The sequence below is a fragment of the Polypterus senegalus genome, chromosome 17 (assembly GCF_016835505.1).
Source record: "Polypterus senegalus isolate Bchr_013 chromosome 17, ASM1683550v1, whole genome shotgun sequence".
Lineage (NCBI taxonomy): Eukaryota > Metazoa > Chordata > Cladistia > Polypteriformes > Polypteridae > Polypterus > Polypterus senegalus.
Window position 1 is genome coordinate 9,471,228 of NC_053170.1, and position 25,553 is coordinate 9,496,780.

Below are 25,553 nucleotides of genomic sequence, written 5' to 3' on the forward strand. Positions count from 1 at the left end.
TGTTAGCACAGTACTGAGGGCTGCATATTTTTAGAATTAATGCAGCTTTTCCTTCCCCACTAATGAACTTCCTTCTCTGTCCTCTTACTCAGTTTGAAACCTCCAGCATCTAAAATATTTCTGTAATATACTGTAGGGTGCCTCAATAAAATGGAATTATATAGATATGGAAAGATACTATATCATTGATAGATGTGAAAGGCACTATATAACAGATTGATTGATAGATGGATAGATATCAAGAGCACTATAAAATAGATAGATAATACTTCGTTAGTTCCCAAGGAGAAATAAAATATTTTATCAAAGCTCCAAAAAATAAATATGATAAAAACAAACTATAAACCCATGCACACCCAAGTCCAAACACACATAAAAAAACTTCTGGCTTGCCAATACAGGCCAGTAGGTGGCAGTAAGATGAAGTCAGACTTGCTCGCATTGTGCCCCAGGTTTATATTTAACGACATTAATATTTAGATAAAGCAGTGTCCACAAAAGGAACAGGCCTAATGGGCCTTGATTCCTTTTTTGACGTCACCAGCATTAAGAATGATAATATTGCAGTCTGTAGCTGTCAACCCCGCATTAATAACCCTGTTAAAAAGAGCATTTAATGTTTTATCATTTCTATGCAGCTATCCATCCTTCAGGAAACCTCTTTTTGCTTTCACGTTATTTTAAAGTGCCCTTAAACTCCATAGGACGATTTGGTACTTAGGCCATGAGTTGACCTCCATTTGGTCCTCCATTCTTTTATTTTCTAAAGGTTAAAAAAAGCACATGTCATCTCTTTCCTACACACATTAGGTAATGGAGTTACAGTATTTCAGTTACGTAATTCAGGCCTATTAGGCTGCTTTTTGTTGTTTTTTTTTTTTTAGTTTTGTTTTTTTTTTTGTATAAGTTCAAAAGTTTAAAACCGACAAAATGAATGTTTGCCTTGTCTAGCATGCTACACTGAGCAGTTTGTCATAATTTTATCCAACTGCAAGCGGACCACGAGAGACAACAAAGGTGATCGTTATAATATTGATACGTGTTTTATTTCTGCTTCATGTATCGTATTTTATTGCTCCGTTGTGTGTGCGTATCCAATTCCAGTGCTAAGAATATTCTCTGTGGGGGTCTTTCACCACACTTTTGGTAGAACACCTTTATGTACTCCTGTCCAAAGTGGTGTCATGGATATCTGCTTTGTCATGCTTGTGCCTGCAAAACATTTTATCATATAAGCAGAAATGAAAACTGTTAAAAGTTTAAATTAAATCATAAATATATATAGACATGCTATATATGGAAATGTGTATATATATATTATTTAATGGTGTATTGAAATTGTTATAGTAATGTTTCAGTTAGTTTTGTGGCAGCTTCTACCTTTACATTTTTATTTAAATATTGTAATATTTGTGCTAGGCCATGCTTAATACATTAGTTGTAACTTATTTGGTAAACCAAATTGTGTAATAATTGGCATTATTTGGGTAATCATTTGAAAATTATTTTAAAGAGGAAGCAAATGTATGGAAACATTTCCAGATTTTTTTTCTCCCCAGTGCAAACAGCTTGTGTTAAAAATGAAATCTAAGACTATTATTTTTGTTCCCTTCCATGTTCGTCTTTGTGATTGCAAAGAAAGCTGAACACAGTAAGCTTTTAAAAACAAGATGAACAGAAACGGGGGTCGTTCAGAAGGACAAAACAGGCCATCATAAAACCCCTAGCACCACCGTGGTAATATACACTAACTGGGGTTCCTCCATAACTGAACATGGACGATTCACAGCAACGTTTCCGTTTCTTGAGTCGTCCTGAGCCTTTTTTGTTTTATCTATGTAACCGATTCTTGCACTTGCTAGTGAGAGTAGTTGCTGTCATTTAAATGACCCTTTAAAAGACGTCTAAATTTGCAGTGGTCTTCCAGTTTTTATTTTCTTTCAGCACACTGTCTTTGTGCATTCACGTGTGTGTGTATGTATGTATGTATGTATGTGTGTATATGCCACACATGGAATCAACATGTAAAAAGATTTTTGTTTCCACCAGACATGGTTTACTGTTACAGTTGTTTTGCAAACGCCATGGTTGACTTATTTATTGACCTTGGCTTTTTTATGTTTTTTTTAAATGCTTTATAGATTTTATGATGCTAGTTATATGCTGTCACAGTAAATATATATGAGGCAGTTTTTGTTATGTCAACTGCTTTTACTTCCATCAATAAAGTTTCTGCAGAGGTCTGCATTTCACTTTGGTTTTCTTATTTGCTGTTTTTCCTTTCCAGTTCATGGGTGGTTTTACTTTCCGCTCAATACCGTGCTTTGCAGATTTCTTTGCCCATAGGATCACATTTTGCACCCCAGAGGATGCAGGTGGAGCTGTAGGTGAGGCCCTTGATATGGACACCTAGTAGTGCGTCATTTTTGAAGTCTAAAATTATAACTTAAAGCCACATATGTTTCTCCACTTTTCAGATATATTCTTCATTAGACTGGTTTTAGTCCAGTTTATTTGAAATGTACGCTGTATGCAAAGATACGTGGACTGACTGAAACTTGACTCAAGATGGCTCTAAAGTATGTTTGTCCTGACAGATTTTTTTGTATTTTAACAAAATGCCATAATTTAGCACTTTTAGCATTGTGCTTGGTTACTTAGACTTGTTGGTTCTTCCGCTCTGTTAAGTAAGAATTTGAAACAATCCTGAATGATGTCCAGACAGAAGTTATCTTTACAAGAAAAATATTAAAACTGACAAACATAGCTGTATTTAGGTGGCATGTAAAATAAAGGAAACATTTCATCAACTGATGGCTTAAACTTATATTGAAAGTAGGTGCTTCCACGCAAGTCTTGTCATCAGGATGATTAGGCAATTAATAACCACAGTGCCATGCAAATGCTTGGATGCGTCAAACTAAAATACATACAGCATTTTGTTGAAAACAAAACGCACCTTAAAGATTCTGAGGGCAAATGGAAAAAAGTGTTCTAATCAAATGAGGTCAAAATCGAACTATCTGTTCTCAACGCCAAACTATATATCCAGTGGAAAGTCAATGCATCTTACCATCTGTTGTGATGTAAGATTTTTGCATATAAGTTGATAAATATTTTGTATTTCTTTATTTGTAATTTAGGCAAAGCAATGTTAGATTAGTGAGAAGCATTCATGTTTACAACCCCTCCCGCCACACCAGGAATGGGTCTCTTTGAATTTTATGACAGAGTTGGGGGAGGATGTGCCTTATACCAGTTTGGCGAGTGTTTCTCTGCTAAAGTCTTTCAACCCCCACAAGAAAGCCAGGCTGCCTAACATATGGTCTTGGAGGTGCCAGGTTTTAAGATGTTGTATTCCCCCATTGGTCTGAAGTGTGGCTGTTTGGAATTGGCTTGTACCAGAAGCCTTTAAGTACCATGATGTCCTATTGGCTCTAGGGGTTGGACAGAGTATCTATACATTTACTTGCTCAGCCACATTCTCTCTCTCTCTCTCTTACTAACATCTGATGATGAAGATGCATCTCTCTCTTACTATCATATGATGAAGAAGCATCTCCCACCATGAACTGACAAGAACAACACAATGAAGAGCACAGCTTCAGCCATATTGAACAGGCATGAGCCCTGTTCTGAAGAAAGCTGAGCACCAATGATGCCTTAACTAGAGACATTTTAAATAACTAAGTCTGTGTGCCGCCTGAAACTACACATCACCATTTAATCAGGTTGTATGGTTACCAATATTCAAATGTACTTTGCATATTGTTATTATTTATGAGTATTACCAATAATACATTGTTTACATTATAACTTAACTCTTGCTTGTCTTTTACTATACCTAATTGCCTGAAGTTATAGATATAGAAGGGAAGGTGGGGAGAAGTTATATACAATAATACCTTATAAACAGTGGTAAGTCTCTGGGATTAGGCATTCTGACAGAGGCTACATCTTAATAATACAAAGGGGAAAGTAGAGCAATATATTACTCTACCAAGACAAAACACCATCCAAAGACCTGCAGTAAAGCATAGAGGTGGTAACATCCTGCTGGAGTGGGTTGGGGTATGGTTCTCTGCAGTAGGGACTGGGGGACTGGTCAAGATAGAAGGAAAAAATGGAATGGGGCAAAATCGCATCAAATTTATGAGGAAAACCTGCTGCCCTCGGCCAGAAAGTTGTCGATCGGAAGAAGGTTCATCTTCCAACATGACGATGACCTGCAACAAAACAGCAAAGTTGACCACACAGTGGCTGTGGAAGAAAAAGGTGATTGTCATTGTGTGGTCCGGTCAGAGCCCAGACTTAAACCCGACTGAAAATCTGTGGCATGACTTGAAGGTTTCACTCCAGCAGTGGTCACCATCTAATGTGACTGAGCTTGAACAAATCTGTAAAGATGAGATGGGAAAATATTACAGTCGAGATGTGCAGATTGGTAGAGAAGAATCCCAACAGACTTATGGCAGGAATCAAAAGGGAAGGGTGGGGCTTTGGGGAAGGGAGGGATGTCCACAAAGTAATGACACAGTGGGGTGATCCTTTAACCATCTCAGTGAGTCTGGTGTTTTATTTTGTTTCTGAACTGTTGCTAATATACCTTTCACTTGGCTGTTATAAGTTGCATTACGTAAATACAGCTGGAGAAAAATGTGTGTGTCTTCATTTCAGCCTGCAAAACAACAACGTGAATATTTTGAATCTGATTCTTCTCTTTACACACTGTAAGTGTGCCCAGTGATGGACTGGGTTACCACTTCTAGGGCTTGTTTCCCCTTTTGAGCCCCCTGAAATCTTGAATTGTCCCAGTAGGCTCATCACAAGCTCTGACGGGAGATCCAAGAAGGCCACCCGAGGCAAAACCCAAGCGCCAGTCCACTCACTTACAGATTCTTTGCCAAGGCACATTTTAACGATTCTGAACAATTCTACAAAACGCATAGTTTTCTTCTCAATGTATTGTTTCAGTTAAGGATATGACAGATCAGCTTTAAGATATGTGTAGATCAAAAGGAGTACTTAAGTGTTTTTCATATTTATTGCATTTTAAGTGTAATTTTTTCTTCTGGCTTACCATCCTCTCAAGTGAACACTTTCTTCATTGTTGTTAGAGGGCTGAGGTTGTCCACTAATATTGCTACAGCAGGAAAGATTCTGACGGAAAATGCTGCATTTGTGTTTGCAGGTTGACTATTTGGATTCATTTTGGTTTTTTTACATTGTTTAATTGAAGAAAGGCTGCTATATTTAAAACATGGAATTGGCAACAACTTTATGTCTCGGGCAAGCAGTGTAGTAACACAGAATCGCTCAACTTCCAAAAGTTTTCTGGAGCCGAACTTGAGCTGGTTATTGTAAATGGAACTGGTATTCTCAGTCCTGCTGCGCCTGTTGCAATACGTCACTCCCATTTTTATTGTCAATAAAAGATTTAAATGGAATGCATCATTTGTTTTCCTGTGATGAGTAACAGATTTGGCTTTTTTACTTTTGCCAGCAGCCATACCACCTGCACTTCACAGAAGAGGTCATCCACCTGCAGCTCAGTCTGCATCTAGAAAAATAATTTAAGTTTGATACACTTATTTAAAGTTTTACTTAAGTCCAATTTAAAAAGGAATAGCAAAGTTTAAAAACTCAATTGTATCACACTGCGGCACGAGTATTGCAGTGTTAATCGTATTCTAGTGCTCCTGGTAGATCCCACCCTTAGTCTCAACTATGCATTGTGGTAAACATTTATCAACTTGTTTGGCTGATGCTGCTGTTTTGCTTTATATTTGTCAGCATACAGCTGGCAGCCTTCAGAATCTTACATTATACTTAGCTGCATGGATTTAAAATTGGGACTACTTATAATTACAGGAGATTCAAAACAGCTCACATCAGACTAAAAAATCATTTCATGCTTCCTGAATTGACTGCACATTATTGAGAAGTGATGCCACCTGAAGTAGAAACAGCTAGTAATTGTTTAAGAAATATTGTTTAAAACAAACAGTGAAACCTCTTTATCTGCTAAGCTAAAGTGATAATCAGTGCACCACAAAATGCATAACTGACAAGCATCTTGTATACACTGTGGACACCAGGGGGCACTCCAGCTCCCCAAACACCCAACACAAGCAGGCACTCGGACACAAGTGTAATAAACAAGAGAATTTTATTTTGGGAAACTCTTCCCCTTGATGTGTTTCCCACAGCACAAAGCAGCAGCAATAAAGTACAACACTGCAACACTTTGTCTCAACCCCCAGCCCAATGCCACTGGTCACGGGCTCCTCCACCATGCCACCTTGCCAGCTTCATCCACCTGCCCTCTTTTATGTAGCACCTGGGAGTACTTCCACTATCTCCAAGGACTGGCCCTGTGGGCACCTCTGTGTGGAGTGGGAGCCCAACAAAGTAGAGTTCCCCAGTCCCCGCAGCACTCCATGGATGCACCTGCAGAATCCAATAGGGCTGAGTTGGCAAACTCCAAGTCCCATGATGCCCCGTGGAAATCCAGTGCACTGCTGCAACCCGGGCGGGTTGCCATCCAGTAGTTTGGGGAAGGCAATGCCGTAATGAAGGCATAGTGCCTCCTGGACGGGTAAGGATGCAGGCCATCCCTCACAACATATAAAGTGTACAGTATGTGTATTCAAATGGGCAAAACTTAATTATTACATCCAATTTCAACTGGACCTTTCTCTAAGCAGATTAATATTTGTTTCATTCCAATATTTTGAATACCACTGCAGTTTCTGCACTTACGTCTGCTTCGTTTAGTCAGGCCTGGAAGTTAGCAGAACAAAGAATGAGCTGGCAAACCGCCGAGTGCAGCGTGAACCCGCTGTGCCAGTGCAGGGCCGCCTGAAACTCGAGCTCCGCCATTGCAGTAGAAAATAAACAAACAGTTACCTTTGATGTTAGAGTTTATGTTTAATATGAAAACATACAGCGTAGTGAAGATAGAATACCTGAGTTTATTATTATTTTTTTTAATTACTCTTGTTTTATTTCAGTGGCATTACAGTGTAAAGAAGGCAGAATAATAAGGACACAAATGAAGACAAATCTGCACAAAAGCAGAAAGGAGCAGGTACAAGACCCTTAAACTCCGTCACTTCAATTTGCAGACTGTAAAGGTTTGTTTGTTTTTTTTTTTATCTATCTGGGATCTGAGATTTCTGTTTTGTCTGAGAAAGAGAATGAATGTCATAAACAATATTAAATACTGTATATATCAACTGTATATAATTATGATCAACATAACTGGTGATTATAAAGAAAGATTAAATGAGTTTGGGTTTCTTGGGCAAACCTGATGACAAATACATGAAACCAAAGTGTGTTTGCAACCTTTTGTGTTTTGAAGTTTGTAGAAAAGGACGATTTTTTGTTTCACACTCCTTCAGATTCATTTCAGGTGATGACATTTCACACCTCATTGACAACCTCGAGTTTGCTCTTCCGTTAAAACTCAACAAGAAGCAGCGATTCCCTTTTGTAAAGTTGGTCAAAATGTTTTTGTTTTGCACTTTTAACCAATATGTTCATTTTTAGATTCATAAACCAAGAGAAGTCTTTTTTTTTTTTTTAACTCAGTTTTATTTACTTATATATTTTGCATTCTTTACATCAGAGTAGATGTTTTCTTGATTCCAGTATTCACAGTTAATGAAAACACAGACATTTCACATTCAGGCTTTTCTAACTTTCTTTGTTTTTATAGAAACCAGGTACAATTTAAAAAAAAATAGTATACAATCTTTATATCTGAATTTGCAAAGGAGACTGATATAAATAATTACAAAGTTCTTCGGTGATTGTTGCAAAGCAGCAGTTTTGTTGCATTTTGAAGGCCGAGTGCATGTCGCATGCTAACAGTTGAAAGCAGAATGCATAGCTCAAGTCGAATGGCGTGTGTACCCTAAGCGTGTACTCCATTTTTATACCGCGCAGCATGAGTGAAGCTTTTATAGGCTTTGGTTGTTAACCTTCCACTAGAGAAGCGATGCTCTAAACGTTCTACAAGGGAGGCGTACAAATGTGGTACTGTACATGTTCGAGAACCGATAGAAAACAAATGGCCTCTGAAATGAAGTGGGCTCCATTTTGAAATGTTACTGCTCCAGCTGGAGATTCACTGGGGAAATTTACAAAGCAGAAGGAAAAACGTTAAAAGAGGGCCATGTCGAGACGGCTGAGAAGCCGGAGTTGTCTGGGGAACGATGGCTTCCCATCTGAAAGCTTGAGTGCAATCTTCACAGCAGCTCGTAAAAGACTGAGCCGCCACTGCTGTCAGGCTGATTGATCACATACGGTAACGGTGTGTGTCATCTCGACTCCTTTACGGACTTCCGGGTCGTGACTTTAGGACATGGTAAGGCATGAATGGCGTTGGATTTTTCACGAGGCAGGTTTTAGGATGCACGCTTGTTGTTCGGCAAGTGAAGTGCACAATTCCAGGCATGTGTGGACATCCACAAGGAGCCTGAAACAGAGGACGCAGTTTGAGGTTGGTTTAAGACGTGATAAAGTATCGTTATCTGCTTATGCCTTCGCGGTGAACGCCATGAAGAATGTGCCGCTGTTACACTCCACTGTGTCATGAAGGGCTGACCCGGGAACTTCTAGTTGGATTTGAATTTTTCTTAAGTTGATAAGCAGCCGCTCTGCGAGTCTCCTTGAACACCCAACTATAACAGGAAGTAGAAACCTCACAAAGGGAAACCAAAGATGTTAAAAAATAAAATCAGAAACTGACCAAAACATTTTTGGTAAACATTTCTCTCTCACTCTCTGTCTCTCTGGTCGGAGAAGATGTGCTCTCTTTATCAGCCATAAAATGTACTTTGGGCGACTTTTTAACTTCTCCTGCATTGGCTCTGTGGCACTGTGGTTTCAGTCTCCAGTTTGTGGCCGTAACCCTTTGGTTTAGCAGTCAACTGCAGTGTGGCTGACGTTTGACCAAAGCTGCCAGGGTTTCGGGTTGGATCCTAAAAGCTTTTTTGCACCATGTGGCCTCCAGAAGGCCACCGTCCCCAGAAGAAGTGCACCACTTCATTTGGTCTCCTTTTACTTTGTACCCCAAATTGAGGAACACGTTAAGTAGAGGCATTTATAAACACGTATCAAAATAGCACCCACAAAGATACGTGGTGACATTAACAGGATGTGGAGATAAATGATTGTTCTGTGTATTTTAAAGAATGCTTTCACATTTCTAAATTAAATGAAAGTGACCGTTGGTTATATAGTGGACCTACACTTGGTATTTGCATTATACAGATTAACAGTGCTTTACAGATCACTCCGGAAGTGGAGACAAGACACGAGATTCAGGGAGAAGCTGACAGACAGACAGATATGGATGAGTGGCTATCACAGCAACAGTTTTTGGCTCCACATCACCCAATGATGAGTTAAACAGGCCCAGAAAATGGATGCGTTGATTTATACTGCAATAATTTAGCTTGCAAAAGGTGGGCTCTAAATCAAAATAAATAAGTACCTACATCACACACAGCTGTACTTGAAATAAAATACTGTGGTTCATTATTTACGAGGCTGTTATCCTAACAGAATGCACATAGTTGGTCTAATATATGCCGGCAGACATCTTCAATGGACTCATTCAGCCACCTGAGACACGTCAGCGTTCTCTTTAGACCCCGCCCACTCTCCAGCTATCTCGGACACTATCAAGCCTCGGCACTCAACAGTTACGTAACCTTCATGATAACGGTGTAATAAAAGGCATATAATTCAAAAGCTATGAACGTTGTGTTTGAAACGTAAGACTTAGAATGTCTACTTTAAAGGGAAAAGAACATATTATTTGCTATTGTACCAGGGTGGCCCACGAAAAAGTAGCCCGCCTCCCTGGCGAAAAAAGGCGCCCTTCCATAAAGAAAGAAAGAACTTGAAATGCAAAAATCTTTACTCACTCTGTACAGAAAGTGCAAAACATGATCTCCTTGTGCGTCAATGCACTTTTGGGCGCACCTTAACATGTTGTCATATACGCGACGCAACTCTGGGGTGCCAATGCTCCGAATTGCAGTACGAATATGGTCTTTCAACTGGTGCAAAGTTCTCGGGTTATTAGCGTACACTTTTCCCTTCAAACTGCCCCAAAGGTAAAAGTCATAAGTGCTTAAGTCCGGCGATCTCGGCGGCCACAATCCTTTGGTGACAAATTCAATCCTGTCTCCCGAATTCGTGACAGTGACACGTGTGACAAGTCGCGGCGTCCTGTTGGAAGAAGGCGTACTCGCGTTCTTCCAGCGTCAACTGTCCGTAAAATTCCTCGAAAATTCCCATATTCACGTTCGTGTTCACGGTTGTCTCAAAAAATATGGGACCCACAATAGGGTGACCGGACGTCCTCCAAAAGAAGGACATGTCCTCTTTTTTAACATGGTTTCCTCCGTCCTCCAGGCATTCCAAAAATTCATTAAAATGTCCTCCTTTCATAGAATCACGAACAGAGTTGACCGTTTTTGACTAATAACATATGATATATACCGAGACTGAGCAGCCTTCAGCCCATTCATCCGTGTTACCGCGTGACGTTACGTTATCACGTTATCAATAACTGTAACATCAAGTAGCGGCAACACTGTTTTTATATTCTATTTCCGTCCGACAGCAAAACGGACAGCGGTTAGCGGTTGATTGGAGTTGGAAAATATATTTGGTAATTTTTGTTCTCCTTTATAGACGAACCCATCTGGTCAACCCAAACCCACAATCCGAGAAACCAGCGGCAGGAAACTTTGTTGCAAAAATGCCCCGCGTTTCCTTAATGGAACCCGTGAGAACGTACGCCTCCACTATTGCGATTCTTTGTGGAATGGAATACATGTCGCTCAGCTCGTACTCACACGTTTGCACTACGTCTACACAGCTTACGTGATGCGGGTAGTCAATCGGCGCGCCACTCTGGCAGGAAGGCGGGCTTCTTTTTCGTGGGCCACCCTGTATTATTATCTGCAATATGAAACTGTCTGAACTTTATAACTTTTATTAGATTAATCCAATGGGGAAATTCAACAATAAAAGGTTAAAAAAAAGGCGCATTTTTATGTTGAGAATAGTATCATATAATAATAGCGATTGAATGTTTACGAGAGGACGACTTTTCCATAACCAGGCAAACATCCTTCAAGAGTGAATGCTTGTGCTTGCGTAGTAAGCTTCTCAGTGTCTGAGGTCCGCAGATCTGTCCAGAGGCTAAAAACGGTCCTTGCTGCCGCAGGATGCTTCTCGACATCCTTAACATCACACAGTGAATTGTTTTCATTCATATGAAATGTCGCAGTGTTCTATTGCTGTAATTTATACAAGGCATACTGAACTTAACAGCTCTTCACATTTATAGAGCGCTCTTAGTAAAATGTCTTACTTTATGATGTATGACGACGGAAATATTGGGCTTTGAAAACAAAGTCTTAACAATACAAGACGGTCAACTGACGGGTCACTTAACATACATTACTATTAGTTTTTAATTTTTTGTCTGGGGCCAAACAAATGGAATTGAGATAGAAGATCTGGATGGCCTGTACGTACAAATTCCAACTAGGCTGGAATGCCTTTAGTCCAGATAGAACAATTTTGACTGGTACCTCATGAAAAGAGAAGTGGAACTTAAGTCAGAAACGCACATTTGTGTATCTGTGTCACGTCTTGTTTAGTCATCTCTTTGTATAAATGTAAAGAATTATTATTATTATTATTATTAAGGCGTGGGGCAAACACCATGAACAGTGTACAAGACCCTGCAGTTGAAGTATGGCGCACAGCAGGCAAGACACATTAACAGCCAGTAATGGCCGCTGGTGTGAGGGTGACGGGCCTCGGATGGGCGGACGTTTCTGTCTTTCATCAGTGAAGGGTCCATCCAGGATGACGCGGAGATCTTTACTGAATTTAGAACCTAATAAAGCAGGTATGTGAGATCTTCCAAAGACAACTTCTCACCTCTATTAATGGCAATTTAGTTAACTTTTTGTTCAGTATAAATGAGGGTCAGAATCCCACCCTCCAAATTCAGTGACTCAACGCAGGATGCTAAAAGTGGTGCAAAGGGGTCCACATTAAGTGTCTGTATATTGGTGAGGTCCCCTTTTTGGCTTTATATATTACAGGTGCTGGTCATAAAATTAGAATATCATGACAAAGTTGATTTATTTCAGTAATTCCATTTAAAAAGTGAAACTTGTATATAATTGGTTCATTCATTACACACAGACTGATGTATTTCAAATGTTAATTTCTTATAATTTTGATGATTATAACTGACAACTGATGGGTGGAGTTGTAGCTCTGAGGCTAGGGATCTGCACTGGCAATTGGAAGGTTGCTGGTTCAAATCCCATAAATGCCAAAAAGGTACTTTGCTCTGTTGGGCCCTTGAGCAAGGAAGGCCCTTAACCTGAAATTGCTGAGCGCTTTGAGTAGTGAGAAAAGCGCTTTATAAATGCAAAGAATTGTTATTATTATTAAAGTCCCAAATTCAGTTTCTCGGAAAATTTGAATATTGTGAACAGGTTGAATATTGAAGACACCTGGTGCCGCACTCACTCTAATCAGCTCATTAACTCAAAAGCCTTTAAATGGTCTCTCAGTCGAGTTCTGTAGGCTACACAATCACGGGGAAGACTGCTGACTTGACAGTTGTCCATAAGACGACCATTGACACCTCGCACAAGGAGGGCAAGACACAAAAGGTCATCGCTAAAGAGGCTGGCTGTTCACAGAGCTCTGTGTCCAAGCACATTAATAGAGAGGCGAAGGGAAGGACAAGATGTGGCAGAAAAAAGTGGACAAGCAAAAGAGATAACCGCTTGAACCCTGGAGAGGATTGTGAAACAAAACTGTGGGGGAGATTCACAAAGAGTGGACTGCAGCTGGAGTCAGTGCTTCAAGGACCACCAGGCACAGACGTATGCAAGACATGGGCTTCAGCTGTCGTATTCCTTGTGTTGAGCCACTCTTGAACAAGAGACAGCGTCAGAAGCGTCTCGACTGGACTGCTGCTGAGTGCTCCAAAGTTATGTTCTCTGATGAAAGTCAATTTTGCATTTCCTTTGGAAATCAAGATCCCAGAGTCTGGAGGAAGAGAGGAGAGGCACAGAATCCACGTTGCTTGAGGTCCAGTGTAAAGTTTCCACGGTCAGTGATGGTTTGGGGTGCCATGTCATCTGCTGGTGCTGGTCCATTGTGTTTTCTGAGGTCCAAGCTCAACGCAGCTGTCTACCAGGAACTTTTAGAGCACTTCATGCTTCCTGCTGCTGATGAACTTTATGGAGATGCAGATTTCATTTTCCAACAGGACCTGGCACCTGCACAAAGTGCCTAAACTACCAGTACCTGGTTTAAGGACCATGGTATCCCTGTTCTTGATTGGCCAGCAAACTCGCCTGACCTTAACCCCATTGAAACTCTATGGGGTATCGTGAAGAGGAAGATGGAATACGCCAGAGCCAACAATTCAGAAGAGGTGAAGGCCACTATCAGAGCAACATGGGCTCTCATAACACCTGAGCAGTGCCACAGACTGATCGACTCCATGCCACGCCGCATTGCTGCAGTAATCCAGACTAAATACTGAGTGCTGTACCCGCTCATACTTTTCATGTTCATACCTTTCAGTTGGCCAACATTTCTAAAAATCCTTTTTTTGCATTGGTCTTAATTGATATTCTAATTTTCCGAGATACTGAATTTGGGACTTTCATTAGTTGTCAGTTATACAGTAATCATCAAAATTAAAAGAAAGAAACATTTGAAATACATCAGTCTGTGTGTAATGAATGAATCGAATATACAAGTTTCACTTTTTGAATGGAATTACTGAAATAAACCAACTTTGTCATGATATTCTAATTTTATGACCAGCACCTGTAATATATAAAGCCAAAAAGGGGACTTCACCAATATACAGACACTTAATGTGGACCCCTTTGCACCACTTTTAGCATCCTGTATTGAGTCACTGAATTTGGAGGGTGGGATTCTGACCCTCATTTATACTGAACAAAAAGTTAACTAAATTGCCATTAATAGAGGTGAGAAGTTTTACTTTTTGAATGGAATTACTGAAATAAACCAACTTTGTCATGATATTCTAGTTCTATGACCGGCACCTGTACACACGTGCACAAAGAGAATCAGCAATGTGTTTATTAAATTGAGCGCAATGACAATATCAGTGTTCTTCATATCCGCGCAGCCCCTTCATTATGGCCTCTATGGCTGAGGACAACACAACAACGTCTCACAGCTGCCTCTGTCAGCTTTAGGCAGTTCTTTACACATGTTGGACATGCATGAGAGGCGACATTGGGCTTCACATTCATCGATAAATGCTTGATACAGTTTACAGGTTAAATGTTTTAAAAACGGATCTCCCATAATCCTTCACATTAGTGGTGGTCCGTTAAGGGCGTATTTCCCGCTTTGCAGGCAGTGTGGCTGGGATTGGCACCGTGACCCTGTACTGGATGGACGGGTTAGTGCTAACATCGTGTGTATTTCCAACAATTGCGAGGCCTGACAGAAACCGACGTTGAGGGTTCAGACAAAGGATCATTTGAAGCCGCAGGATGCTGTTAGACGCAGTGATTGTCACACAATCAGAGAGCACCTCGTGACCGTTTGTTCTTGCAGTTTTTATTCAGAGCCCGCCACTGCAAATCCTAGAATGTTTAGTCTTAAGTGCATAGTGCTGTTTGCCAGCGTATGTGGAGTGACCGTTGGCAGAAGACGTCTCGATAGCCAGCGCCAAATGGGAAGATGGTCGCTTATTGTTTTGAGGAAATTTAGCTTATGCACAAAATTCAACTAATTGCAGAAATGGACACAAACACACTGCATATACTATTTGACTCCCCACCATATACGGCATATGTCTGCTATTCTAATAACAGTGTCATGTAAACTTTCTGCTTGGCAGTTTTAAACTACAGATGACAAGTTTTAGAAATAAAGGAAGACCTTTCTTGATTTTAAAATAGAGCAGAGCTGTTTTCAGGCACTTCTGTCACTCCAGCAGAGCCTCAAGTGCCACACACAAGTGTGCTACCGGTGTATTCCTTCCTTTTCCTCAGTGTGTTATCTCCACTTTCGAATAGATCATCCTGATTGGCAGTCTAATTTAATTTATTATGAATTTTAAAAACAGAAAAAAAAAAAGAAATAATGGGACAAATAAAAATAATTTAAGTGTCCATCTTGCACTTAGCTGCTGGAGCTTCTCCGCCCCACCTCAACCACCACCTCCACGTTCACCTGATGGCTATTCTCCTCTGGCCTCCTCTTCTTCTATCTGCGGCAGGTTGTCGCCTTTCCTGGGGGCCTCCGTCAGAGGCTTGGCTTTGCTCGGGGATTCCACCGTTTTAGGCTCGTTGGTGGTATACGTTCCTTTGTAGCGATAGAAATGGAAGTACAGGAAGAGGGGGACACCCACCAAAAGGAGTAAAACCAACAGGATGATAACTGGGAAAGAAAAAGGAAAGGGAGAATAAACTTCATTATTCATTTCAGTTAGAAAATTGAAATTGTCAGCAACTTGGGCAAGGTCACAGCTCTTTGTACGAGACTTGGTGCTTTACTTACAGTGTGCAGTGCCTGTAGTCAATCATAATAATAACTCGTTACATTTGTATGTCACTAATCAAAGCGCTTCAGTGAGTGGGGAGCCACTTCGACCACCAACAATGTGCAGCATCCATCTGGATGATGTGACAGCAGCCATTTTTGTGCCACTCTGCTCACCACGCATAAGCTATTAGATAGTGTCAGGGATGCCAGGGGCGATGACACCCTGAAGGACCGGAAGAGGGTCTACGCCCGCCTTGGACCATGTGGGGGCCGCCACCCTGGTTGCTTTGGGGGCCATCCCTGTAGGGGCCAGTGGTCACCATCAGGGGGGCACCCCAATGCTTTGGGAACCCTGGACCTCGGCACTTCCGCCACACCAGGAAGTGCTGGGGGGAAGAAGAGCAGGGACACCCGGGGTGCTTCCGGGGATGCAGCCGGCATTTCCGCCACACAGGGGCGTGTCGGCGGGTGATAATAAAAGGGGCCGCCTCCCTTCATTCGAGGCTGGAGTCGGGTGAGGAGAGGACTAAGCAGGAGACGAGAGTGGAGGCGGTCTGAAGACGTGGAAAGGCAGAGTGTGAGAGAGGCCTGGACTTTGGGGGTTTGTGTGCACCTGACTTTTGTAAATATTGTAAATAAACGTGTGGTGGTGACTTAGCAACATGTCTGCCTGTCTGTGTCCGGGCCATTGCCACAATAGTCAAGTGGTCAGAGAGGGAGACAATTAGAGATGGGGGATGATTAGGGGGCCAGAAGGACTAGGCCACAGGGGGACAATTTAGCCTGGACATTGGGATACACCCTACTCCTTATGAAGGGTGCCCACTGGTCATTTATGACCAGAGAGAGTCAGGACCCCAGTTTTACATGTCATCAGAAGGACGGTGCCATTTTTAGAGCACAGTGTCCCCGTCACTGCAATGGGTTCCACATTCAGACCACAGGGTAAGCGCCCCCTGCTGGCCACCCCAACACCTGGTCCAGCAGCAACCCAAGCTTTTCCTAGATGGTCTCCCATCCCAGTTCTGCCCAGGCCTGAACGTGCTTAGTTAGCTTCAGGTGGGTGACCTGTTGTGGTATGGTCGCTAGTCATCGTATCCTGTTACAATCCTTACCTATTGTCACATTAAACCCTGTAATGAAAGAAAGTGCATTAAATATAACTCTTTCCAGCTGTATTTACACATTATAACCCTCAACATCAAAGTGAAAATAACATTTTACACAGTGAAAACTGAATTTGTGAAGTGCCTGCTTTGAATGAGTGAGCAGTCCCTTAGAGCAGTGGTACTCAACCCAAATGTGAGTTGACAGCATTCAGGGGGTTGCAGGATGTCCTCTATGGGTCGCCGGTGCCTTACGCGCTACCTTCACCCAAACCCCATGTTCTATCTGCAAATTCAAAACTACACTGGGGACTCTTCCTTATTGGGTTTATATACAGTACAGGTAAAATTCCGATACAACAAACTCCTAGGGACCTAAAAAATATTTCATTGTAACGAAAATTTTGTTGTAATGAGATTCTGTATTTGTTTACTATAGTGCTTTCTTTAACTTGTGTCCAGGCGTTTGCAATCATTTCAATAGCTTCTTTCGCATTCATTTTAATCTCCTCCTGCCTACACGTTATGCTGAAGAGAATTTTTCTCAGCATTTCCTTGTGATAATACACGTTCAGGGTGCGAATGATGCCCAAACCCAATGGCTGAGGAATTCAACGCTAACATTATCTAAATGTGGAAGCATGTTGCGTGCGGCACAGTTATCAATCAGAAGCCGGATCATCCTTTTCTTCTTCTTTATATTGTGAGGTTTCTGAACACTTTTGGGATCCCCCCCCACTCCCCACCCAACGGTGAAGTGCGTCCCAAAGCGCGATTGCTGCGTCTGTGGAAGATTGTTTGTCCGTTGCTGGGGCAGAGCAGCATCAGGCTCATAGCGCTGCACTGAAGCGCCACAGAAGCGAATCTTAAAAGATCGTGTTTGAGCTATAAGTCCCTGTCTTGCACCCCAAAACAAGAGGCTTAGTCTCAGTACCTTAGCAAAACCAGCTTTATTCAGCTTGAAACAGGAACAGCAGGGTTATTTATTGTAGCGGGATCTGCCACTCTCCTATACACAGACACAGCAGTCAGGCAGGGTCGTGGCCAGGCTAGTGACCACGTAATCCTGTTATCTGCATTTACAATGTCCATGCTGCTAACCTTGCATCACCCATCGAGATCTTTTCTGTTTACTTTGGCGGAGAGACACAGCATAGCCGTGAGCCTGCTGTTGCCACGTACAGACGTGGAGATCGCACTTCTGGACGCTCTTCGGCGTGTTGTCCCGTTGACGGAGGTCCCAAGAGAGTTTACAAACTCCACATTTTCTTGAATGAGTGCCGCATTAATAGGAATGTTTCTTGAACGCGCGTCACTGAACCACATAAAAACTGCTTTTTCGACATCTTCAAATGCAGCCGTTCGCATACGTTTGCAACCCGAGATGTTTCTTCTTTTTTTGCTCAGTCTTTCAAGAAAGTTGACAGTGTTGATGGCGAAACGACTGGCAACATCTTTTTTCTTTTTGCCGTAATCGAAAGTTGCAAAAAATGTAAAGTTTTTTTTCCTAATATGAACTGTTAGCGTTTTTTCATGTCTGCCGTTTCTATAGGAGGGTGACAATCAGTTAAATTCCAGTGGATGTTTTTCAAATGTTGACGAGCAATGAGCAAAAGGTATCACTGAAAACCGTAGGAAACAAAAAAGGCCAAAAAAAAAACAGTACGAGGAAAGTTTGAAGAAAGAAAAAAAATGTTTCTGTTTGAGTGATCGTTGTGCACAACTGAGCTGCAGCCACAGAACTAACTGCTCTGTGGATGATTCATTCAGGCATTTCAAGGTTTTTTGTGCACTTTGTTGTAATTAAAGTATCTGCTGAATGGACTTCGTGTCATATGGGGAAACTGTTGGGACCATAAAAATACTTTGTTGTAATGAAAAGTTTGTTGCAATGATATTCATTGTAACGAATTTTACTATATATATATATATATATATATATATATATACACAGTGGGATGCAAAAGTTTGGGCAACCTTGTTAATAGTCATTATTTTCCTGTATAAATCATTGGTTGTTACGATAAAAAATGTCAGTTAAATATATCATATAGGAGACACACACAGTGATATTTGAGAAGTGAAATGAAGTTTATTGGATTTACAGAAAGTGTGCAATAATTATTCAAACAAAATCAGGCAGGTGCATAAATTTGGGCACCACAAAAAAGACATGAAATCAATATTTAGTAGATCCGCCTTTTGCAGAAATTACAGCCTTTAAACGCTTCCTGTAGGTTCCAATGAGAGTCGGATTGTGGTTGAAGGTATTTTGGACCATTCCTCTTTACAAAACATCTCGAGTTCATTCAGGTTTGATGGCTTCCGAGCATGGACAGCTCTCTTTAACTCACACCACAGATTTTCAATTCTATTCAGGTCTGAGGACTGAGATGGCCATTCCAGAATGTTGGACTTGTTCCTCTGCATGAATGCCTTAGTGGATTTTGAGCAGTGTTTCGGGTCGTTGTCTTGTTGAAAGATCCAGCCCTGGCGCAGCTTCAGCTTTGTCACTGATTCCTGGACATTGGTCTCCAGAATCTGCTGATACTGAGTGGAATCCATGCGTCCCTCAACTTTGACAAGATTCCCAGTCCCTGCACTGGCCACACAGCCCCACAGCATGATGGAACCACCACCATATTTTACTGTAGGTAGCAGGTGTTTTTCTTGGAATGCTGTGTTCTTTTTCCTCCATGCATAACGCCCCTTGTTATGCCCAAATAACTCCATTTTAGTTTCATCAGTCCACAGCACCTTATTCCAAAATGAAGCTGGCTTGTCCAAATGTGTTTGAGCAGACCTCAAGCGGCTCTGTTTGTGCTTCCTCTGCATCACTTAACTTGAACTGAGCCTGTGGTCTTCCATTTCCTCAATATGTTCCTAACTGTGGAAACAGACAGCTTCAATCTCTGGGACAGCTTTCTGTATCCTTCCCCTAAACCATGATGGTGAACAATCTTTGTCTTCAGGTCCTTTGAGAGTTGTTTTGTGACCCCATGTTGCTACTCTTCAGAGAAAATTAAAGGAGGAGGGAAACTTACAATTGACCCCCTTAAATACTCGGATTCACCTGTGTCTGTAGGTCAGGGGTCACTGAGCTTACCAAGCCAATTGGAGTTCCAATAATTAGTTCGAAAAGTTTTGGAATCAATAAAATGACAATGGTGCCCAGATTTATGCACCTGCCTGATTTTGTTTGAACAATTATTGCACACTTTCTGTAAATCCAATAAACTTCATTTCACTTCTCAAATATCACTGTGTGTGTCTCCTATAGGATACATTTAACTGACATTTTTTATCGTAACAACCAACGATTTATACAGGAAAATAATGACTATTAACAAGGTTGCCCAAACTTTTGCATCCCACTATATATATATATATATATATATATATATATATAGTACATACAGTATATTGCTGTGCCCAAAACACCACAGGGGACCCAGTCACACCCTGCTCTTCAATATTATAAATACAGTAATCCCTCGCTATATCGCGCTTCGACTTTCGCGACTTCACTCTATCGCGGATTTTAAATGTAAGCATATCTAAATATATATCACTGATTTTTCGCTGGTTCGCGGATTTCTGCGGACAATGTGTCTTTTAATTTATGCTACACGCTTCCTCAGTTGGTTTGCCCAGTTGATTTCATACAAGGGACGCTATTGGCCGATGGCTGAGAAGCTACCCAATCAGAGCATGTATTACGTATTAACTAAAACTCCTCAATGATATACGATATGTTTAACACGCGGTGCTTGATTGTTTGCTTTTCTCGCTCTCTCTAACTTTCTCTGACATTCTCTGCCTGACGGAGGGGCTGTTTGCACAGAGGCTGTTTGCCTAGAGGATACGGACGCTCCTCTAAAAACTTTATCGCGGTGCTCATACTTAAAAGCCCAAAAGCACGTATTGATTTTTTGATTGTTTGCTTTTCTCTCTCTCTCTCTGACATTCTCATCTCCTGACACACATTCTTTGAAGAGGAAGATCTATTTGCATTCTTTTAATTGTGAGAAAGAACTGTCATCTCTGTCTTGTCATGGAGCACAGTTTAAACTTTTGACTAAAGGGTGTTATTTCATGTCTAGAGGGCTCTAATAATGTTAACAGTGTGGGAAAGTTTATAAGGGTTTTAAATATATAAAAATAACTATACAAACATATGGTTTCAACTTCGCGGATGTTCTGGAACACAACCCCCGCGATCGAGGAGGGATTACTGTCCATGAATTGTTGCACTCTAAACACCACAAGGGATCCCCCTTTCGACTAGCTGTGCTACCTGTCTGAGACGGCCTGAAATCTAAGTAATCCATGTAGACCTCAGCGGTAACATTTGTGGAGTGCACCATGTGATGCATGGCTCTGTTCTATGTAATTTGGTATGGGATTCCTAAAAGCAGGGGATAACATTTGGGATGCGCCATCGATAAGAATGACAAATGCAATGTGTTTTTATTACTAGAAGTTTTTGTAATGTGCCATCTGTTGGAATGATAGAGACACAGCAACCCGAAGGACACACAGACCGTTATCCTTTTATTAAGGTGGATTAGCACGCTTGATACACTCTCTGATGTCATCTATGTATTCCAACCCCCCCAACACACCACTAGATTACAAAATAACTGGATCATGTAGCCAAAAGAATTAAGAAACACTACCTTGGAGTAGTCATTATCAGTTTGCTCAGCTTCCCGATCACAAACCCCCTGTCATCAGTTGTGGTGTTTTTCGATTATTTTCTGAATACATTTTGATTGTTCCTTGAGGATTCCACTGCTAGTAGGGCATGGCAATGCAAAGAATTCCCCATGATTGGAAAGGTACTCTCAAAAGGGTTCCATAGTAAAGTCAATGTAAATAAACATGTGGTGGTTTGAAAACAGGGCGGCACGGTGGCGCAGTGGTAGCGCTGCTGCCTCGCAGTTAGGAGACCCGGGTTCGCTTCCCGGGTCCTCCCTGCGTGGAGTTTGCATGTTCTCCCGTGTCTGCGTGGGTTTCCTCCGGGCACTCCGGTTTCCTCCCACAATCCAAAGACATGCAGGTTAGGTGGATTGGCGATTCTAAATTGGCCTTGGTGTGTTTGTGTGTCCTGCGGTGGGTTGGCACCCTGCCCCGGAATGGTTCCTGCCTTGTGCCCTGTGTTGGCTGGGATTGGCTCCAGCAGACCCCCGTGACCCTGTATTTGGATTCAGCGGGTTAGAAAATGGATGGATGGATGGTCTGAAAACAACATGTCCGCCTGTCTGTGTCCGGGTCAACTGCCGCAATAGGAAGAGTCACCAGAGTTCCGAGGTAAGTAAACCTCCCGAGGAGGTCGACACACTCTCTGCTGGTGGCTGTGCCTAAGACGTCATTAAAGGCCTGGATGTTGGTTTTTATCAGGACCCTCAGACCCCACACTCGGTCTCTCGAGAGTCTGAAAAAAAGATCTTTTGAAATCTTTCGATGATTTTTGATAGGCACTGTAATTGTGGGGTAAAAGGACATACAAGCCTCCCCTCCTTGGCAGTGCCCTTTGACGTCTTTTTTTCTGCTGATCAGTGTCAGAAAATGCAAATTAAATCATCTGGGATTCAATGTGGTACAACAATAACACATGAAAACTTCCAAGGGGGTAACATACATTTTTTTTTTTATAAGCACTGTATTTTGTAAAAGACGCTGGAAGACCCTGTGAGCTGAAGGGGCAGGTCACGTGGCAGCTGCTTGAGGTCAAGTCAAGTGGCTTCATTGTCATGCCACCCATACAGTGGCATGAAGTAAAGTTCCCCTGCGGTGCAAAACATACGTAATATGCTTGTGTGCGTTGAAGATGAACAGGAAAGTAGAAGTGCTTACTTACGTGCAAGTACTGGGCCGCTGGGCAAGTCGTCATGGAGGTAGGGTAAGACTGAGAAAAGAAGGAAAAAAACAAAGTTAGCTGCACGTATTAAATAAACGTGTTGTGTAATAATTGACGATGACTTTGACAAGTTCTTGTAAATAAAGATAGTTTAGGGTTACGCTGTTCTGCTTGGTTTGTGATTATCAACTCTCTAACCAGGCCCGGTCTTAGGTATTATGGGGCCCTAGGTGAAAGGGGGGTCCAAGGGCCCCCCTGGAAGCTCAGCGAAATGCGTGAAAATTAGACCAAGGAGACGTTTTCTTGCAACGTTACGAGGTCATCATTCGACGAATGATGATGAGGGCTGATTCACTGATGTGAGCGTTCGACCCATAGAGATCTTGACTCAAACCGCTCCGCTTTTATAGACAGCCGCCCACGCGGACACGCCCCCCGCTGGCCCACGTGATTTAAACATGTGAGTTGCCTGGCCGCTGTCGATGTCGGGGCCCCCCGGTCGCCTACTTCGCCTATGCCTAAGGCCGGGCCTGCTCTAACCCTGCCCCGTCCTGTCACCTTTGTTCCCAGACAGCCCCCCAGACTGATGTTTACTCGTTTATGTTTACTTCCTTTGTAAGTCGCATTGGATAAATGTGAATAAACATAAAAATAAAATGAATTATGAAGCTTGGCCTTATTAAGCCCCCTTAAAATTGGCTTGTCAATGCCACAATGACACCTAACTCCCAATACTCACTGAGGCCATCTTATCTCACCCCACTCTAGGAGGAGGGATAGCCACTCTCTATCGAGGGTCTGTTTCGATGGCTTTTGACCTACGTTGTCAGGGGAAAGACCCATCTGTTGATGGGACGATCATAGACTGGCATATTCTGTGGAGAGTCATGCCCTACTGAAAGCCATTGGACACTCAAAACTGCTTAACCACACTGAGCAACCATGAGCTGGTGCCAGCAATGCCAGCCATATTTCTCATGAAAGTGCATTCCTGTACTCTGTTCAGGCTGCCCATTGAGGGGCTTACCGTTGAAGGCCTTCATTACAAAGGGCAGCAATCACACTGAGAGACGTTCCCCAGAGTAGGCAGTGGTGGCCAACGAACGGGGCCTCCATCCCCTGCTGAAGGTTATGTCACGTCATTTTCTAACCCACTTAATCCTGACCAGGATGGTGTGGAGGCTGGAGCCTATCTCAGCTAGCACACGGTGCAAGGCAGGAACGAACCCTAGACAGGGGGGCCAGCTCATCACAGGGTTAACACACACACGGGTCAATGTAGCGTCACCAGTTCACCTAACCTGCATTTCTTCAGACAGCAGGGAATGAAAAACCATGCAGACTCCATGCCAGGAGGACCCAGAATGTGAACCCCAGGCCTCCACACTGCAGGGCAGCACTGCTACCACTGGGCCAACATGCTGCCCACAACTAAGCTGAACCCTAAGGGAAAGTCTTACTCTGAATGGACCTCTGAGACTCTCCACAATTTATCAGATTTATCCAGAAACCTGGCGGTCCACTGTATCCTTCTAACCCTCTCATAACGGCCATTGTGGGGGAGTCTGGACAGGACATCGTCAAACACTTCACCGAGCGGAGCTCCATAATAACAAGCATAGCTGAAAGGGTCTCACCTCTGTTAATATACCAGGGGTCGGCTTCAAGGGGGATGAGTGGGGGCAGCCATGGCATAGCACCGCAGTTGGATTCGTAAAGGTTCCCTGAGATACTCAGGTTAAAGAGAGTCCCGTTTGGCCGGAAATGAAACTTCAGCGGTGCGATGTTGTTGAAGCGGACACCCGACATACAGCCTGTGAACCCGGGAGAGTTGTACTTTTGAATTTCTGGGTCGAGTCTTCCCGTCTCTGCAGAAGAAAAACGAAAAGAAAAAAAAAAAAGCACCCATTATCTCTTACGGAGTTTCTTCCCTGAAACCAATTTAATGCCAGATTGAAAAGAGTGGAGGGTGTCATTACTTAACAAACATCCCAACTAACTGGCCTGTTAGTGGGACTCTTTGACTTTTACACCAATGTGTGGTTAAAAAAAAAATACACCTTTATAATTGTATATAGCGCCTTCTATAGTAAACCCCATGCCAAGGCACCTGTACGTTTGTTACCATCGTCCTGCAGCTGATGCCCCGCCACGTGAAGCACTGCATCGGTAGTAATGACGGCAGTTGTGGTCAATTCAGTTTGATTGGACGGATTAATAAAGACACACACACACCTGTCTATTGGAGGACCACCAGGTGAGAAAAAACCAAGCCATGAGGCAGAGGGGCCTGAAACAGCAGCCTTCTGAGTCCCAATCCAGCATTAGATGACCAGGCAGACGTCAGTTTTCCAAGTCTGGAATTGATTTCCTTCGTGTTCACGTTTGCTTACATTTAACGTTATCTTTATAACATTTATGCTCTCTGGATTTGCATTGCACTGATTGCTGGGATATTTCCTGATGTAGGACTGTAATGACACATGCATCAACTGGTATTGTGGTAGCTGCCATCTTTTCTTTTTTGTTTTGTTTTTAAAAATACTAGGGTGCTCTGCCCTCTGCTCGCCAACCCCCGGCTGAGCCACTCAAAGGGCATCAGGGCACCCCTCCATTAGAGAAATAGACTATATTTAAAGAGATGGTATATAGAAGAGTATGAGGGGCATAGGGAGGAAGATGGTTTGGCCCTTCGATATTATAAATAGAAAATCAGTTACTTTGACTGTCTACTTTAAATACCAATATACCAAACATAGTAAAGACTAAAAGTAAAAAAAAAAAAAAAAATGTCATAAAATATAATAAAAAGGAGATAAAAAATTAAATTACATTAACGCCTCATCAAAAACAATATTATGAATAACTTTATCCTCATAACTTGCATTCCATAAACGTTGCATTGTTGCATTTCTATTTGCGATATTTTTTTTCAATTTGTCATTTATTGGACAATTCTCTTTGTTCTTCATTTTTATTAC

General features: G+C 42.1%; 1 protein-coding gene and 1 long non-coding RNA gene across 3 annotated transcripts in view; one reads left to right on the forward strand and one right to left on the reverse strand.

Annotated features, from left to right (window-relative positions):
- Nucleotides 1–4,500: 4,500 nt before the first annotated feature.
- Nucleotides 4,501–25,553, forward strand: part of LOC120518123 — an 85,179-nt gene continuing 64,126 nt past the window's right edge. Inside the window, exon 1 of the long non-coding RNA XR_005631182.1 lies at nt 4,501–7,136. This is a non-coding gene — a long non-coding RNA (uncharacterized LOC120518123). The remainder of the gene's footprint in view (nt 7,137–25,553) is intronic.
- The window catches only part of cntnap1 (contactin associated protein 1), a 171,131-nt gene continuing 159,631 nt past the window's right edge, over nt 14,054–25,553 (reverse strand). For both annotated transcript variants that reach the window (XM_039740726.1, XM_039740727.1), the window contains 3 exons: nt 24,210–24,440; nt 22,573–22,620; nt 14,054–15,498 (listed from right to left, as the gene is read on the reverse strand). In XM_039740726.1, the coding sequence (XP_039596660.1) occupies nt 15,299–15,498; nt 22,573–22,620; nt 24,210–24,440 (479 nt within the window). In that variant the 3' untranslated portion in view covers nt 14,054–15,298. The remainder of the gene's footprint in view (nt 15,499–22,572; nt 22,621–24,209; nt 24,441–25,553) is intronic.